The sequence below is a fragment of the Anomalospiza imberbis genome, unplaced genomic scaffold, assembly GCF_031753505.1.
Source record: "Anomalospiza imberbis isolate Cuckoo-Finch-1a 21T00152 unplaced genomic scaffold, ASM3175350v1 scaffold_127, whole genome shotgun sequence".
NCBI classification, from domain to species: domain Eukaryota; kingdom Metazoa; phylum Chordata; class Aves; order Passeriformes; family Viduidae; genus Anomalospiza; species Anomalospiza imberbis.
Window position 1 is genome coordinate 179,153 of NW_027099667.1, and position 16,652 is coordinate 195,804.

A 16,652-nucleotide genomic window follows, 5' to 3' on the forward strand; every position below is an offset into this window, starting at 1 on the left:
GGTTTCCATATGCCGCACTGAACAAAACAGTCCACTTACGTGCCAGGTGGGTGAAAAAGTACCCAGAATAAGCCAAGGAGAAAGCCGTGCAAACTGCAGCACACACCCTCTCCATGGCTCGAGCAGTGCTGCTCAAGTCTGCACCAGACAACGCCTGTGGGGAAAAAACAAAAATACTCAAGAGTCCTGCTGGCAGAGACCTCGGCGATCAGCAGGTTCCGCCTGCAGCGAGCGTGCCACAGAGCTGCTCTGCGCACTGAGCCCTTCCGGGCCTCGGCACAGCAACTTTGCCTTGACAACGCTGGGATGCGGCCGCTGACATCACAATAGCAGCCACCCTAGGCTGGTTTGTGAATTCATGCATAGAACCAGGCCTTCTCTACAGCTCAGGCCAAAAAAAGCCTGCAAAGCTCTCCTCTGCTACAAAGCAACACAAAAAGCCCTCCTAGTCCAGAACCTGCTGCTCAAGGCATCTAAGAGTAACTCCAAGAACACACTAAGCCCCTGTAGCCCACACTGAGAAGCTGAGCACTGAGAAGGGACCAGGATGTGAGGAACCACGCTAGTGGTCTTTGGCCACCAATGCTTCTGGCCAATAATGTTCCACCTGGACCTTCCTCAGCTCTTGAAAGCAGCAAACAAGGAGAAGCACTGCTTTAATTGCATTTAGAGCTTTCTCCTAGCTACAGAGACGAGGTCATGGATCTTTCAGCACTATTTCTTCAAAACATTGTACATCATAGCCATAGTAGGATTTCAGCAGGGAAATGCCATGACCGGAAATGCAAGGGGGATCCTTCGTGGCTCCCTCTAGCACAGAGGCCTTGGCACCAAAGCACCACCACCGTTTCCCCCCCCAGCCCCAGCCCCCCCAGTTTTGTCCTTCCACAGTATTTCTTAGGACACGGGGCTGAGATGGGTGGCACAGAAGTGACAGCTCTGACACATGGCTGAAACCATCAGGGCCAGGGTGGCATCTGGGACTATATTTCCGCTCCAGCAGAACAAGGCAACCCAGAGTGGTGACACTGATACCAAGTGAGTTCAGCCAAGCCAAAAGGGAGCCCAGCCAAGCCAAATGGAGCCCAGCAGGGTGGGAGGAAGAGGCAGTGAAGCGGCAGAGCTGATTCCCATGCACACGCCCAGCATGGCGGACTGATGGTAGCGGCAGTACCAAACAGAGCTCTGCAGGGAGAGACACCCGTCACCATCGCCGCTGCCACCATCACTGCTGCAGAGAGGGAGCAGGAAACTGCCACTGCAGGTCCACAGCTGCTCCAGGCAGCACCAGCAGCCCCCATCTACCATCAGAATCATTCTGTAAGCCCTCGCCATCTTGTCTTTGTTCCAGGCGCCCCATGTGACACTTCACCTTTGTCGCTTAAGCCATTACCTCTTTTGCACAATTTTCTTCTTCTTGTTGTATACTGCTTTTTTTTTTTTTTTTCCTTACTACATTGTAACTCTAACATTTTTTGCCTCTCATAGATTGGTTTTTCCGTTGTTCCCCTCCATTGTCGTGGAGAAGGGGAGAGAGGAGAGGCGTTACAAGGACTATCTCAGGATGAGGACACAGAAAGGAGGGAAGGTCTTAGAAAGAACAAACAAGCCTCATGCTGCCTCTTTTGGATAAAGATAATAAAAGTGCAGGTTTCTTAATATCCAGCCACAAATCTTTGGAGTCTTGACAGCCAAGAAGCACAGGAACCCGGAAACCTTGTGGTGAGAGGCTAGAGATTGCTGGCTCAAAACATTTCAGGTGCTTGTATGCGGGGAAAGGGGCAGACCAAGCCTTGCTCTGGTGAGGTGATGCCCTACTCTGCCCACCCCACACTGCCAGGCCTGTATCCCAGCCCAGCAGTGGCCGCTGATCCCTGGCACAGCAGAGGCAACGCTCCACACCTGTGTCTGGAACCCCTAACTCAGCTCCTAAAAGGCCGGGTGAGTGGGAGCCCCATGTTGGGGAAGGCCCCAGGAAAGCCAAAGGGTATTTAACTCCCGAGACATGGCAACCACATGTCTTGGCCCTACCTCCTCTTGGAATTCTATCAGCTGAACACCACTGGAACCAGGATTGGTAGCTATGTTGGTTCTTTTCTAGGTATTTTCTCTCCTTCTCTCTTCCCCTTTATTCTTCCAATTCCATCCTCTCAGATTTTTGAGTAACTTAAAATCTAACAGGCTTGGAGTTTGTGAAGTTGAATGGGCTAAGTTAATGCTTGATGGAATGTTTCATGTGGATTGAATCCCGCTCTAAATTTTTTGCCAAAGTTCTCTGATTTTCAGAAGTTGCCAGTGAAGATTATTTTTGTCGTTCCGACCTCTTGAGAACGTCTTGTCAGTATTTCTCCTGCTTTTCTACGTCCGAGTACGTGAACAAGTTTAAGTCCTTTTAAAGTGTCCCATAGAGCAACGTTTTTGGGGCCTTACATTTTAACTGGCACAATGAGCAGGCTGTTCTTGAGGTGACATGGCCATTTTATACAGCAGTAACTGCTCATGACATAATAAAGGAGAAATAAATTTGCAGTCAAAGCTGCTATTTTCTGGCAGAAAAGTAATAGAATCCCACGCAGAAGCTGATCTCAACTGCTCTCCACTGGCAGACCTGCTAAAAGCTTATATATAAAGCTTGTCCAGCCCTAAAGAGAGATGGAGACTGAGAAAAGCCAGCACCATCCGCAGTTACTTGTGGAGAAAACATGAATTTTGGTAGAAGAAAAATTTAAAATCCCAGGAAAGGACCATGCCTGGTATCCATATGCATGGAGATTTGACTCAGAGAGCTGTAAGTTGCCAACAGCTAGAAAAGGAGCTGAATCAGTTGCAAATTGCCTTAGAGCCTGAAACAATAGCCAGCCTCAGGCCGCCGGAGCAGGAAGTGAATGCAGGGATGAAGCCAGCCCCCAAAACCTGAGAAGCCAGTTAAATGCGCTGGTCCAAAGCCAAAGAGCTTTAGACTTGCAACTGAACACGGCTGGGGAAGGCCTGGAACCAGTGTTTTCTAGACTCGAGGAACAGCCAGGCCTCCCTGACTGCAAGGTTACCCCCACAGCCCTTGCGAGGGGTTTAATGCCTCCGAGTCAAACGCTGCCCTTCAGCCTAAACTCCGCCCGCCACTAAAACATACAGAGGGGGGTGCCCCGAAGATGATGTCACCTTCCTCCGCTCTCTGGAGGCGAGGTTCGACTCAGCAAAGCCAATCTTCTTCCCTCCTTCTCATCCCAAGCCCTGCCGGCTGATAAAGAAGCAATTTGCTTATCAGGAGGCAGTGTAGGGTAGTGGTACCTCCCTCTGCAACAGAAGTGGTTGAATTACACGGGAAAATTAGCAATGATCCCAAAGAAAGAGAAATGGAGAATGTTTTGAGAATTTTGCTAATGGGGGCGGGGGGCGGGGGGGAATGAAATAAATCCTTTTGGGAAAGAAGCGCATGGTGAAAAGCCCTGGTCTTTTGCCCGGGGAACAATCTGTTGCGTGAAGAGTTTGGACCCCTTGGAGCGGGGGAGAAGCCCCAAGCAATGCATGAGAAACAGCTGATGTCCCGTTTCCCTTCTTCTGGGTTATTGTAATTTAGTTCAAAATTTAAGGATCAAGATTAAGAAAACAAAATCTCGGGACCACCTCCAAAATTGGGTTGCGATAGGGTGGTGAATTCAGCCATCCTAAGAGGCTTTCTGGAAATAAAATGGGGACTAAATGGAGAGTCCGTTTCCTTGTATTCTTAAAGAAGCTTTGCAGACTGCTCCTGCAGCGTCTCCTTCTGGCAGCAGTGGGTATTGAGCCTTGTCTGCCACCAGAGGCTGGAGGCCGAAATGCTGCCACTAGAGACTCTGTAGGAGAATCCTTAGGAGAAAATGCTTTTCTCCTCATGCAAGTTGGTTGTTTTGGTCTCACTAATAACCCTGAATGTTCAAGTATATCCTCACCAGGCAGGAGACTGGGTGTATGTCCAGACCTGGAATACAGAGCCGCTTCACCAGAAGCGAAAGGACTTTTGATGCCAGGGCTGTGAGATTTACAGCTCGAGACTCCCAAATTATGTGCTTAACGTTAGCTCTGGAGGCACGGAATTGTACTGGACAGTACAGTAAATGGAACTCCGCTGCAGATAAAGCTGCAATGGAACATTTCTGAAGTGAAAAGCATTCCATGGTTTATCTTTCTGCCCATTTCCAGAGCAATGTCCCTAGTATGGCAGCATGGCTGTTTGCTCCTGAATTAGTTAACCATGCTAGCAGGAGCTTGTACCTAGTGTCTATAATAGCAAGTATGGCTTTGAGTGCCAGAGGGGTAAGAGAACAAGAAAGAAAAGAGAGCCATGTCCTTTTCCCTGAGGACCACTCTAACATCACACACCTAGAACAAATACTACCTGACCCGTGGAAAAGAAATTTTGGCTTATGGACTGCAGTCTAAATTTGCAAAATAGAATGTAACAGAACGTGTAGATCCGACCAAAAGCCCATGTCACCTAAAACTGAAAAGGTCTCAAAAGGATGGTTGGCTCCTCTAACTTTGGTTTGCCTACATGGTGCTAAGAATCCTCATCAGTATTGTTACGGCAGTGGATAATTTAAATAAGATAACTTTTGCCAAATAAGGCTTATTGGCGATTGTTGCTTTCTTGATGTCTTCTCAGTTTCTTTTTACAGGCTTTTTTTGTTGGTTTAATGAAAGGATCACCAAAACTTTCTGTGGCAGAGAAGACAAAAGAATACCAAGGGGATAGTTCCTCGGTCTGAAGCAGGTTCAAATGGGACTGAGTTTTCTCCTCCTAGAGGTGTTTCACGGAAAGATGAAGTGGTGACAGGACTGAAGAATTGCTCTTCTTCACCGCATTGAGTGTTTACATGTTTTTATCTTGCTACCTTTTAAGACATTTACGTGCATAGGTTTTAGATGCGTTTGTTGCAAGCAATATTTTAAAAGTTTTGTATCTTCTCTCTGGTTGCCACAGTGGGGAGAGACAATTCCTCCCTACATTTATCTTAGGCAAATTTTTAGACCTCTTCCTGTCTCCTGAGAGCAAAGCACAAAATTACTCCACCAAGGCAAGTAGGTGTAATAATGGTAGGTGGTGTGTAGAGCATGATTGTGCACAAGAAAGGTATGTGGAACTGTGGGTGGCCCCTGGAAGGAAGGAAGGGAGCTTCCTGGAAGTAGGAGGAAAAGGGGCTGACAGAGGAGCAGAGGTGGCAGCTGGAAAACTCTCTCCAGCTGTAGACCAAGAAGGCATAAGTGGTAAAGCTGACGGAAGACAAGAAGAAAGAAAGAGTTTGGGTTTGAGAACCACTGAAGCGTTAGGTAAAGTCAGGAAGGTATTTGGTCGGCAGCCTTGACTGAAATGAGATGCTGGGGAGGTTGGAGCCTCTTGAGTTTTGTTATATCTTTGACCCCCAGCCCTGAGACAATCCAGACTACTAGGACAATGAAGTCATTTCAGATGGCTTTATTGAGAAAGGTTGCTCTGCTGTCATTTTCTGAAAGGCACTGAAATGATCCCTCTCTGGGTGCCGGTTCCCTTCTCTGCCCCACACGACCCAGCTAGCAGTGGGGCGGCCAGAGAAGAATCAGCAACAACACCCCGGGCATCCGTGGGGCGCGAGGGGAAACTCTCCGGTCTCGGCAGCATAACTGTGGCGTGCTCCATGGCAGAGCAACAGAGAAGAGACGGGTACAACTGAAGTGCCAAAACTGAAGATATTTCATAAATAAAAGGGCACAAACAAGGGTGCAAAACAAAACATAAAGAGGCTGCTTCAGAAGATGCCAAAGTGAGGTCAACACAGGTAGACAGATATAGATATAGATATAGATATAGATATAGATATAGATATAGATATAGATGATAGAGATAGAGATAGAGATAGAGATAGAGATATAGATTACATAGATATAGATAGCTATAGCGATAGCTATAGCTATAGATTCAGCTATAAGTAGAGATAGAGATAGAGATAGAGATAGAGATAGAGATAGAGATATACATACATCTATATAGTCTTTCATGGCAAGTTCCAGAAGCCTTCTGGCCAATCACCGGCTGTTGATCTGCATGGCCACTCCCAGTCAGTCCCAGAGTCCTTTACTCTTCATGATATGCTCACCATAAGTTCTCTGGGTGTCATCCGTTGTGGCTTCTCTTCTCCCGAGTCTTCGTGTTGGTCGTTGATTGTCTGATGTGTGGCCACTGCATGGCCCATCCCCTCCAGCACAAGCTCCCACAACTGCCCCCTTTTGGTTTTATTTAAAATGAAAGGTCTAACAATTGTAGTAAAAATAATAACCTTGTTCTAACTAAAAACAACACAATACTTGATAGACATTAACTAAACTTGAGAATTAAAGAAACAGGCGGGTTGATATTGCGGAGCATAACTAAACAATAAGTAAATCCAATTTTCATTTCCCCTCACTTCTGAGGGCCCGAGTCCCAGGCAGCTCTCCGTCACTTCATTCCCCCTCACTTACCCACAAAACAAAAGAGAACAGAAAATCAAAAGGACTTGTGGTGGCACCCTCCCCTGGTGCCCTTCACCAACCACACAAATCAAAAGGAGAGGTTTTGTGGGGGACTAGCCTGTGGGGGACCTTACGGCGGGGCTGGGCACGGGTCTCCTGTGGGGGCAACAGAGCCCTTCCTCCGGCTGTACGGAGGGTGCCGGCTCTCCTGCCTAAATAAATAAAATAACTGGGGCGACTGGCTTCTGGGGGTCGCCTACGTCCGTAATCTCTGAAACATGAATTACAACAAAAATCGGGGACTGCTAATACAATAGGAAAGCGGGAGCAGGGTTGGGGGCTGTCGCAAAGTGGGTTAGGGTAGAATCCGGGGAGGCATGGCCGCTACCGTCCTGGCAAGGGCACAGAAAAGGAGGGGAGATGGCAGATGGCTGGTGGCTGGCCTGTGCTCTTGAGCAGGTTCCATCTCCAGTCCTGTCCTTCTCAGGGATAGTGGGTTCAGGGAAGCGGGGGATGGAATACGAGAACTGGGAAAGGAAATCGGTTAAATATTGTGCAACTAAAATTTAAATTTAAGTGATCGTCAAATATACCCTCAATTATCACCAAACATCGCAAAGTAAATGATTTTCAATAATCCCTATACGATCACTGGATATCACTAATAAGGTATCAAATGTACATTGAGACAAAAAACAGGAGTCCATGGGAAAGGTTAAAGTCTAGGGGACGTTCTTCCAGAGCATAGACCCAAGAAGTCCCCTAGCAGGCCCACAGGCCTCCACACTGGCTCACGCAGATCCAAACTGCACCAGTTTTCACTCCCTCATGTAGGCCTTAGTTCCTGTGGCAGAACTCGCCTTCCCACTGGACACTCACCTGTGCCTGAGCCTGTGGAGAAGCCAGGCTCCCTCCCCCTCTGCCCACAGCAACACAGACACTCCCAACCTTTCCCAAGAGCTGCAGCGCAACCACAGCCACAGCAGCAACCCCAGCAGTGACACCACTGCTCTGCTCCGTTTTGCCCCACTCTGCTCCTCTAGTCACAGCTGCAAGCCTGTCTCTCCACAACAGGTTGTGCCTGGCGGCAACAAAGCCACAAGACTTCTGCCCGCTTCCAATCCATGCCACAAACCCCATCTATGGCTCTTCCCACATTTAAGAAACACCTGACCATTCCGAAGCAAATTTAGACCTTAATGACAGGGTGAGAACAAAGGGAAGCTTCCAACACAGTGAAGGTTTTATTTATTATCCTATTTATTTCCACTATCAGTCTAAACAAACTACAAACTACGAGCTAGAAACTAGGAACTAGGAACTAGAATAAACAACTATGGCCTCTTCCAGGGCTAGTATCTCCTCTCGGCCATAAACTGCTGCGTTGCCACGATCAGAGGCGTCAGGCTGGAGGTCGGCTCGGCGGAGGTTACAAACGGATGCTGCCCAAAGAGAAAAAGAAGAAATTAATTTCTACTTACCTCCCAGGCTGAAACAGGCTTTCTCTGGCAACAAGAAAGATACAGAAAGGAGGGCATTCTGTGCACCTCTGTCTCCACATCCAGGACCTTGCTACATGGGGCCAACATGGCTCCCATTCCCACAAATCCATTAATTCAGATGTCTTCAGCTGAAGGAGATTTGGTCTAGGTGACCTTGAAAGGCTCCTTCCAACCCATCCTAGGCCAGGATTCTCCTCTCTTTTCCTTTGAAAAGCCCCCCAGACTGGAGATTCTTAGGAGCGGGGCCCATCCGAGGCCTTGGACTTGAGCAGATGAGGAGCCCCTGGCAGTGGGTGGCTGGCGCATCCGGCAGCCGCTTTGCCTTTTACCTGCAGAAGTTCCTGGGCAGACCAGCGCCTGTCCTCGTCCGTCTCCAGGCAGCAGTGCAGAAAGTCTCGCAACCAAGCGGACTGTTGCCTGGGGTTCTGCAGCTTCGGGCTGCCCCTGGTGCTTATCAGCTGTTGAACCTAGAGCAGAAGGAAATGCCACGCTCTACCTGCCTCTTTCACACCCCAAACTGCTCACACAGACCCCACCGGACAAGCTCCGCTCTCCAGTGGCTCTTTACTCCCTGCCCGAGGGTGGCAGATACCTTTCCTGCCCCTACTAAAAGAACCCAAAGCCCGAGGCAGCCATAGCCAGTCCAATATGCAAAGGCTCTTGCCTTGGCCCCTGATTTCATTGGCTGATGGAATTAGGAGCAACTCCATCAGCAAAAGCACCCTTTGCTTCTCTGAGCACTGACACCAGCTCTACAGGCGATGCGGAAGACAGACTTTTATCTAACTCTACTATTTCCAAGGATTATTCCATCAAATGCAGCTCAGCACTGCTCACTGCTCCCTTAGGCAAAGCTTCCATCAAGCAAAAGGCATCGTGAGGTTTTGGTGCAGTTCGTGATCAAATGCCAAGGGGATAATCTGGACAAGAAGCACGAGAGACTATGCAGCCTGGAACCCGTCATTTTCAGCTGCTAGCAAGCTTCCCAAGCAGAAGAATGGGAGCAGATTTTGTCCGAGTGACAGCAGTATCTGAGAGTAGTTGCAGCGTACCGTGCGGGAGGTCATCATCAGGTAAGGAGGCGCTCCTTCCACCATCTCCATCCCCACAATGCCAAAGGACCAGATGTCCACTTTGGGGCCATAGGGCTTCCTGCTGAAAATTTCTGGCGCCATCCAGTAAGTTGTCCCAACAGCCGATCTCCGTTTGCTCTGCTCAGCGGTGAGCTGAGCAGAAAGGCCAAAGTCAGCTGAGGAGAAAAAAACCATTCTGATCAAGCCAGCGTGAATTAGGGAAGCCAACAAAAGAATTCCCCACGGTACCAATGTCCAAGAAGGCAGTGTGGAATCCCAGCTGCAAAGGGGCCCTGCTGCCATTCCTCAGGCCTGCAGCCGAGGAAATACGGAATTGGCCACTTAGCAAAAGCCCCCAGTTTCAGGCAGTGGCTTTTAGTCCCCTGAAGCTATTAGACTGCAACTGCCTTGCTTGGGAAGGATCGCACACAAGCCAAAGGCACCCCCTACCCCTTCTTCCCAGCAACACCTCCCTGCGCCTTGTGGCTGTGCTCTGCGCTCACAGCAGGGCAGCCTGCACTGCCACGGGCATCAGGGAACCGGCAGTCACCCAAAGGCAGCCCCACACCGCAGCCCGCCACGGCTGAGCCTGGCCAACAACACCCACCCAACTTGACAGATCCGTCCAAGCCCAGGAGAATGTTGTGGCTTTTGACGTCTCGGTGGATCACTTGCTTGGAGTGAAGGAAATCCAGGCCTTGCAGGCACTGAGAGAGGAAAAAGCAACACGAGCCTAAGTGGATTTCGTCCCACAAGCAGGGAAGTGGCACATCTGACTTCCTGGGGGATGGTGAGCCATGGCAAGACAGGCTGCTGGCAAAGGCAGCAGAGCCTGCTGCTCCAACACGAGGACAGCAGTGCTTTTCTAAGTGCGGGTGTGTTTGCTTTTGAAAGAGAAAGGGCAATTGTTCCTCTGGCCAGTGCCCTGCAAACACAGACTCAAGAAGCACTGCTGCCGTGGCTGTACTCTCTCCAGCCAGACAACAGTGGCTGCTTTTGCCAACACCACGTTGGCTGCCAGGCTCTCCTTTCAGGCTGAGCTCTGTGAGAGTCCTGCGAGTATCTCTTTGTCTTTGCCACTTGCTTGACATGGTGCCAGCAGCACCTTTGCTCTTAGGAAGGAATGCGGAAGGAATGGGAAGGAACGCAGCGCACACAGGCTCCAGGCAAGTGTTTAGAGAGGCAAAGACAAACACACTAGAAGAAGGGCAGGGACACTGGCAGGCACTTCCGATGCTCTTGCTACTGCCAGTTATAAGAGAAAGGCAGATAGGAAGCTCGGAAGGTGAAATCTCTCCTCTCCTTATCACCCATTTGGAAGGACCATCCCGACCAAGCCGTGGGAAGCACAAGCGCCATCCCTTACCTCCCGAGAGACAGCTGCTATCTCTCCTTCTGCCATACGAATCTCCCTAATGACATCGTGTAAAGAACCTCCGTCCATGTACTCCATCACCAGCCAGACTTCCTCGTCCACCAGGTAGCTGAAGGGAGGAAACAACAGCCTGGAGATGAATGCGTGCACTTCCTGATGGATTCTCCTTCCCGTGTCTCTCTCAGAAGAAGACAGGAGGAAGTCAATAATCATTGGCTATGCTCTCCAGGGCTTGAACTCAATCTACAGTGTTTTGTCAGCACATAAGACCCGTGGGAAAAAAAATCAAATGCCAAACCAAACAAAACAATGTGGAGAGAGGACAGGAACTTTGAGGCTGTTGGCTCAAGAAAGACAGGGCCAAGTCCGCTCTTTGAAAGCACACGTCAAACTAGGTATGCCAGCAAAGATTAATGCAGCCCCAATGCAATCTCCTCCCAAGACACTGTCGATCAGTCCAGAAACAGGAATTAACAGCTCCATCCTCTGTCAGCTCCATCCTCTGCCAGCGGTTGAACTGCTGCCTTGCAGGATGTGGATGACCTTTCATGGCAGAACAGCAGAACCACTCACCTGTCTAGAAAGGTCACAAGATTGGCGTTCTTATTGCCACGCATGACCTGGATTTCATTCAGGCACAGTTCACTGCTGCTCTCTTCCAGGAGACTAATTTTCTTTATGGCCACCTACAACGACATGGAAAACCGTGAACCAAAGTCTGTGGCGCAGGACCACAAGGGGAAGACGGAGACAGTGATTATGGGATGATGGAGCTGGGCTGGGCCAAACCGCCTTGTGGCTGGACATCAGACCGCTTGCTTGGGCACCTCCCAGGACAAAGAGCCAGATACCCTTTGCCTTGTAAACCTGGGAGAAACATGGTCTAAGCTCTCCACCGCAAAGCTCTAACAACACTGGCTGTGCCCACAGTCTTCCCCCAGGGCCTTACTTTATCATCCCCATTTTCATTCACACACCCCTTGCAAGCAGGAAGCCATTTTGTGCCGGTAAGAATGGAGCAAAACTGCTGGGAAACCTTTGGCACTTCTAGGGAGCTTGATCATTACTCCAGCAACCACTGGCATTCTCCATTGCACAAGAACAAAGCAAACCCTTGCAGACATGACAGATAAAATGCCGTCCTAAAACAGCACTGCAGAAGCTGTGGCGCTGCTTGACGCTTACCTCTTCTCCTGTGGCAGTCTCCACTGCCATGCACACCGTGCCAAAACCCCTAGAAACAAAAGAGCAGCAGAGAAAGAAGAAGTCCTTTAGTCCCTGCAAGTGCAGGACACCGCGGTCCAACCGCGGAAAAAAAGTCCCGGGGCAAACAGTAAATGGAACACGACAGATTCTCGTCTGGGTCTTTTCTCCCTTTTCTCTTTCTGTATCTGTGCATGTGTGGGATTTTTCCAGGCACATGCCGGTTCGGCCTTCTCACACCTCTCCTTGGAGTCTATCTGCCAAATTCAAGCACCACCACTCAGGCCTTCTGAGAAGTCTGAAGCCATGTAAGAGCCATTGGAGGAAAGCCTCCAGACACAGATCCTTTCTCCAGCTTCCAAGGAAAATAGTGTCCAGCCACCGCCTGCAGCCACAGCTGGAGCAGGCAAAGGCTTCCACTGTTGCGCACACAAATGGAGAAGTACTCAAAATAGAGGATCCTTAGACGGCTGTGTTCTGGGTCCAGAGCCATTGGCAGCTGCTTCTCTTTGGTGCACCAGACACAGGAAGGGCTCTACTTTTCTGGCCACTTCAGCTATAAATGCTGACCAGTACTTAGAGATCATCAGGCATCATCTTAACGCAGTGTCTGAACAGCTTTGGAGCTTGCCTGCTGTCACTCTGGGGAGGTGTGACACCAGCAAAATGCACCGCCCCCCGCTGTGAAGAAGGAGCTGTGGCTGCACTCACCCTTTGCCAATCGTTTCCAGTTCTGTGTACTTAGCCTCAGGATCTCCCTCGCTCACCAGCATCTCTGTAAAAATCCCAAGGAAAGATGTTCACTTCAGAAGAGGTCCCACCCTGCAGCAGATCAGAAAGGCAGCCCCACTGTCTGGGACACTCTGCCCTTTCAACTCAGTCAGCCTGGAAACACCACCACCACCACAACCAAAACCACCACCACCACCACCACCACCACCACCACCACCACCTCAAAAACAACAGCAGCAAGACAAGCAGCCCTGCAGCACAGATGGCCTGCCCAAAACTAGAAGTCTACACTAAAATCTAAGCACATCGAGAAACAGTCAGAGGAGACAGGGATCAGAAAACTGCAACCAGGAGAAGTGATTGTTGTCTACAAACATTAAGGGCAGCAGGAAAAACAAAACCTTTCTGTTCTTGGCCATGAACACTCTGTGACATTCAACAAAAGCTTTCATCCTTGCAAACATCCAAGGCATCTTGGGTTCTGGAATCAATTCTTATCAACAGCTGCCCTTTCCAGAACAGGAAGAATATTGCAAAGTGCTTCCAGCAGAGCCGAGATCTCCAGCTTTAAGCAGGACTTTGCCTAAACAATGCCCCTCTGCCTTTCAAGAGCAGCAGCTTATGTTATACCATACTGTGATGGGCCTCAGGAATGAGATCCCTCAGCCTTTAGGCCAGGCTAAGTTCTGAAGATGACCTTGGGGCCGTGCCCCACAGGAGCTGGGCCCCACAGGAGCTCCTTGAGGCCTACTCATTCGCTAGGTCACAGCCTCCTGCTCAGCCAGAAACAACCTCTGTTTTCTTTTTGGCATAGAGGGAAGCTCAGGCAAAGCCAAACCAGGCCCAGCTGCCCTCAGAGGCAGGAGCAACACCCCAGGGACCCCTCACCACCTCAAAGCACAACAGCAGGTCCTGTGTGGAGGCCACAGGACCTGGCACTCAGCTGAGGAGGAGCAGGAGGTGGGACAGCTCTTGCTGACACGCGCACACACAAGGCACTGCTCCGGCGGACAAGGATCACAAAGCACATACTCAGCATGGCCAGGCACTTGTCCTCTGTCCTCTCTCCCAGCTGCTCTCTGCTGCCAGAGGAACCAGTCGTGCTCCAGCTGCTGCCAGAGGAACTAGTCGTGCTCCAGGTGCACGAGCTGCTCAGGCTTGAGTTTCCAGCTTGGGGACTGGAGGCTTCTTCAGGGCCTTCAGCTGCAGCTCGTGCAGGTACCAGGACACAGGAGGTGGAGCTCTGGGACAAGAAATTCATTTGGGTCACAAACATGCCTGCACGTCGGAGGTGCCCCTCCGATCCCATTTCAAATGCAAGCTCCTAGGAAGACGCTGCTGGCCACACCCAGGGCTCTTCACCTCTCAGCTTTCGCAGCCCACTTCTCCAGCTCAAGGCGCAAAATCCAAAGGCTGCTTTTACATGACGGACAAAATGACACCAAAGACACTGCTAGCCAAAACAGGCACTTACTGACGTGGGCTGCTCAGGCCGCAGGCTGACAGCAGGGGCAGGTTCATTGGCAGCGGATTCCTCCTCTTCAGCCTCTTCCTCGGGTGCAGAGGCAGCCAGAGCAGGTGCTGACGCTGCCCCTGTGCTCTGTGGGCAGACAGCAGCATGAGGGTCAGGAAAGAACCTGTCATTCAGAACCTTCGGTATATTCAGCTACAGGCCCCGCTGCAACTCAGCTGTTCCTTTAGCTACTGACTGACTTTAGCTGTTCTGTGGGGAGGGCCTGGTCCCTCCTGGGGACAGTGTCTCCTCATATCCTGCAAGGCTGTGAACTGCATCTTTGCACTGCTCTCTTCACTGGGGACAAGGAGCCTGCACAGCCACTGGGCACAAAGGGCTTCACTTGTACCCCAGGAGCATCCCAAGACATCCTAATGCTACCTCTTGTCTCTGGCTAAGACAAATTCACAGCCCCTGTCAGAACAGTAGGAAAGCGATGCCTAAGCGTCCAAGTTCCACACCCCTTTTCCAGGCCTCACAGGCTGGGGGAAGTGCTCTGGAAGAGCTGGAAGGATTCCAGCCCTCAGCATCTTCAGCCAGGCACGGGAGGTGCTGTCTGACCAGAAACTTGCAGCTATGCTTTGTTCCAGCCACAGGACTACCCAGAGGTGCCACTTACTGATGCTGGATGCTCAGGCCCTGCAGTGGCAGCAGGTGCACTTTGGTGGGAATCTTCCTCCCCTTCGGCCTCTTCTTCAGGAAGACGTGCAGCCAGAGGAGGCTCACAGGTTGGTTTTGGGCTCTGCAGACAGACAGCAGCGTGAGGGACTGGTAACCTTCTTTATATTCAGCTCTAGAGCCAGATGCACTAAGGAGAAATCATCTGCACAGAAATGGCATTCTAAGTTGTTCAAACTCAAGTAGAATGGGCCAATTCGATGGGACTGCACTCTCTTCTACAGGAGAAATTCCATCATGGCTTAAAGCACCAAGCAACCCCACTTTCAGCTGCTTAAAAGCTCTGAAAAGGAACTGGAGGAAACAGCCCGGGATCCAACTCCTCCTGCAGCTGCTACTGCTGCTGCTGCTGCGGCTGCTTCTGCGAAGAGCCTGCACTGTACTTCCATTCATCCAAGCAGGCTGGCGCTGGACTGCAACAGGCCCAGCTCACAGCTTGCTCCACAATTGTCAAATGCTACCAACGCCAAAGGCTCCTTTCCCACTCACCCAAGGACCGGATTCTCTCCAGGCACGGGTGACGTGACCTGCAACACACAAGGGAAAAAGAACCAGATGCTGTAAGAAAACTGCCTGTGCTGGGCAAGCCTACCAGAAAGTCACCAACCCAAAGACAGATCATTCTGTTTTCACTACGTCACTCCAGCAGCAAGCCTTGTGTCACACAGCAAGCAAGACAACAGCACAAACCACTGCCTCGTGTCTACCTTCTGTCCTCTTTGGCCACTCAACCCATAGAAACTTGAGACTGAGAAAGTCCGAGTGGTTCTGTACTAGGCATTACAGCTTCTGCCCCACCCCATCCAGCAGGAGCTACAGCTCCTCTCTTTCCTGTACTTCAGTTTTCTGAAGAGATTGCATGCAGCAATTGCCATGGGCTTACTGAAAGCCTTTCCCCAAAATAGCTTCGCCCAAGTCCCCCTTAGCCATGGTGGCAGTTCTGTGGTGACACAGCACAGGAACAGCTCCTGGGTTCAGCAGCACACAAGAACTCCTCTGAAATGTCTATCTCAGAGGCCTTTTCCAAGCTGAGTCTGTGGTTTCATCACAGAACAAATGGCTCTTCTAGCACGCAGGAAGTGTCAAGTTCCACAGGCACGTCCTGGGATGAGGGAATGCAGACAAGAAGACTTGAACTGAGGGACTTTCCCTCAGTCCTGGAAGAGCAGCGCACAGCTTTCACAAGGACTCCTGTCAAGCTCTCCCAGTCTTCCTATCTTGGAAGTTGTCTTGCTTGAGCCAGCAAACTGGGGAGATTGCAGACTCCATTGCCACAGGCTATGCCACGGGAGGAGCGGAACCCCTGCAGGCTACATTACAAATGCTGCCCCACGCCCCACTGGCTAGAGACACCCCCTGCTTAGCTGCAGCTGTTGACAGCAGCTTTACCCAACTAAAGGCCTCTTGGTGGCATTTTGGTTTCCATATGCCGCACTGAACAAAACAGTCCACTTACGTGCCAGGTGGGTGAAAAAGTACCCAGAATAAGCCAAGGAGAAAGCCGTGCAAACTGCAGCACACACCCTCTCCATGGCTCGAGCAGTGCTGCTCAAGTCTGCACCAGACAACGCCTGTGGGGAAAAAACAAAAATACTCAAGAGTCCTGCTGGCAGAGACCTCGGCGATCAGCAGGTTCCGCCTGCAGCGAGCGTGCCACAGAGCTGCTCTGCGCACTGAGCCCTTCCGGGCCTCGGCACAGCAACTTTGCCTTGACAACGCTGGGATGCGGCCGCTGACATCACAATAGCAGCCACCCTAGGCTGGTTTGTGAATTCATGCATAGAACCAGGCCTTCTCTACAGCTCAGGCCAAAAAAAGCCTGCAAAGCTCTCCTCTGCTACAAAGCAACACAAAAAGCCCTCCTAGTCCAGAACCTGCTGCTCAAGGCATCTAAGAGTAACTCCAAGAACACACTAAGCCCCTGTAGCCCACACTGAGAAGCTGAGCACTGAGAAGGGACCAGGATGTGAGGAACCACGCTAGTGGTCTTTGGCCACCAATGCTTCTGGCCAATAATGTTCCACCTGGACCTTCCTCAGCTCTTGAAAGCAGCAAACAAGGAGAAGCACTGCTTTAATTGCATTTAGAGCTTTCTCCTAGCTACAGAGACG

The 16,652-nt window shown here is 50.6% G+C and overlaps 1 protein-coding gene across 1 annotated transcript; it reads right to left on the minus strand.

Annotated features, from left to right (window-relative positions):
* Positions 1 to 7,847: 7,847 nt before the first annotated feature.
* Positions 7,848 to 12,474, minus strand: LOC137466010 (serine/threonine-protein kinase PAK 3-like; the record flags this gene model as incomplete). Its single annotated transcript, XM_068177955.1, has 8 exons — positions 12,330 to 12,474; positions 11,601 to 11,649; positions 10,989 to 11,101; positions 10,407 to 10,524; positions 9,648 to 9,747; positions 9,020 to 9,216; positions 8,297 to 8,434; positions 7,848 to 7,907 (listed from the first exon to the last, which is right to left on the minus strand). Coding segments are annotated over exons 1-8 (837 nt in total), but the record flags the coding sequence as incomplete, so codon positions are not given.
* Positions 12,475 to 16,652: the final 4,178 nt, after the last annotated feature.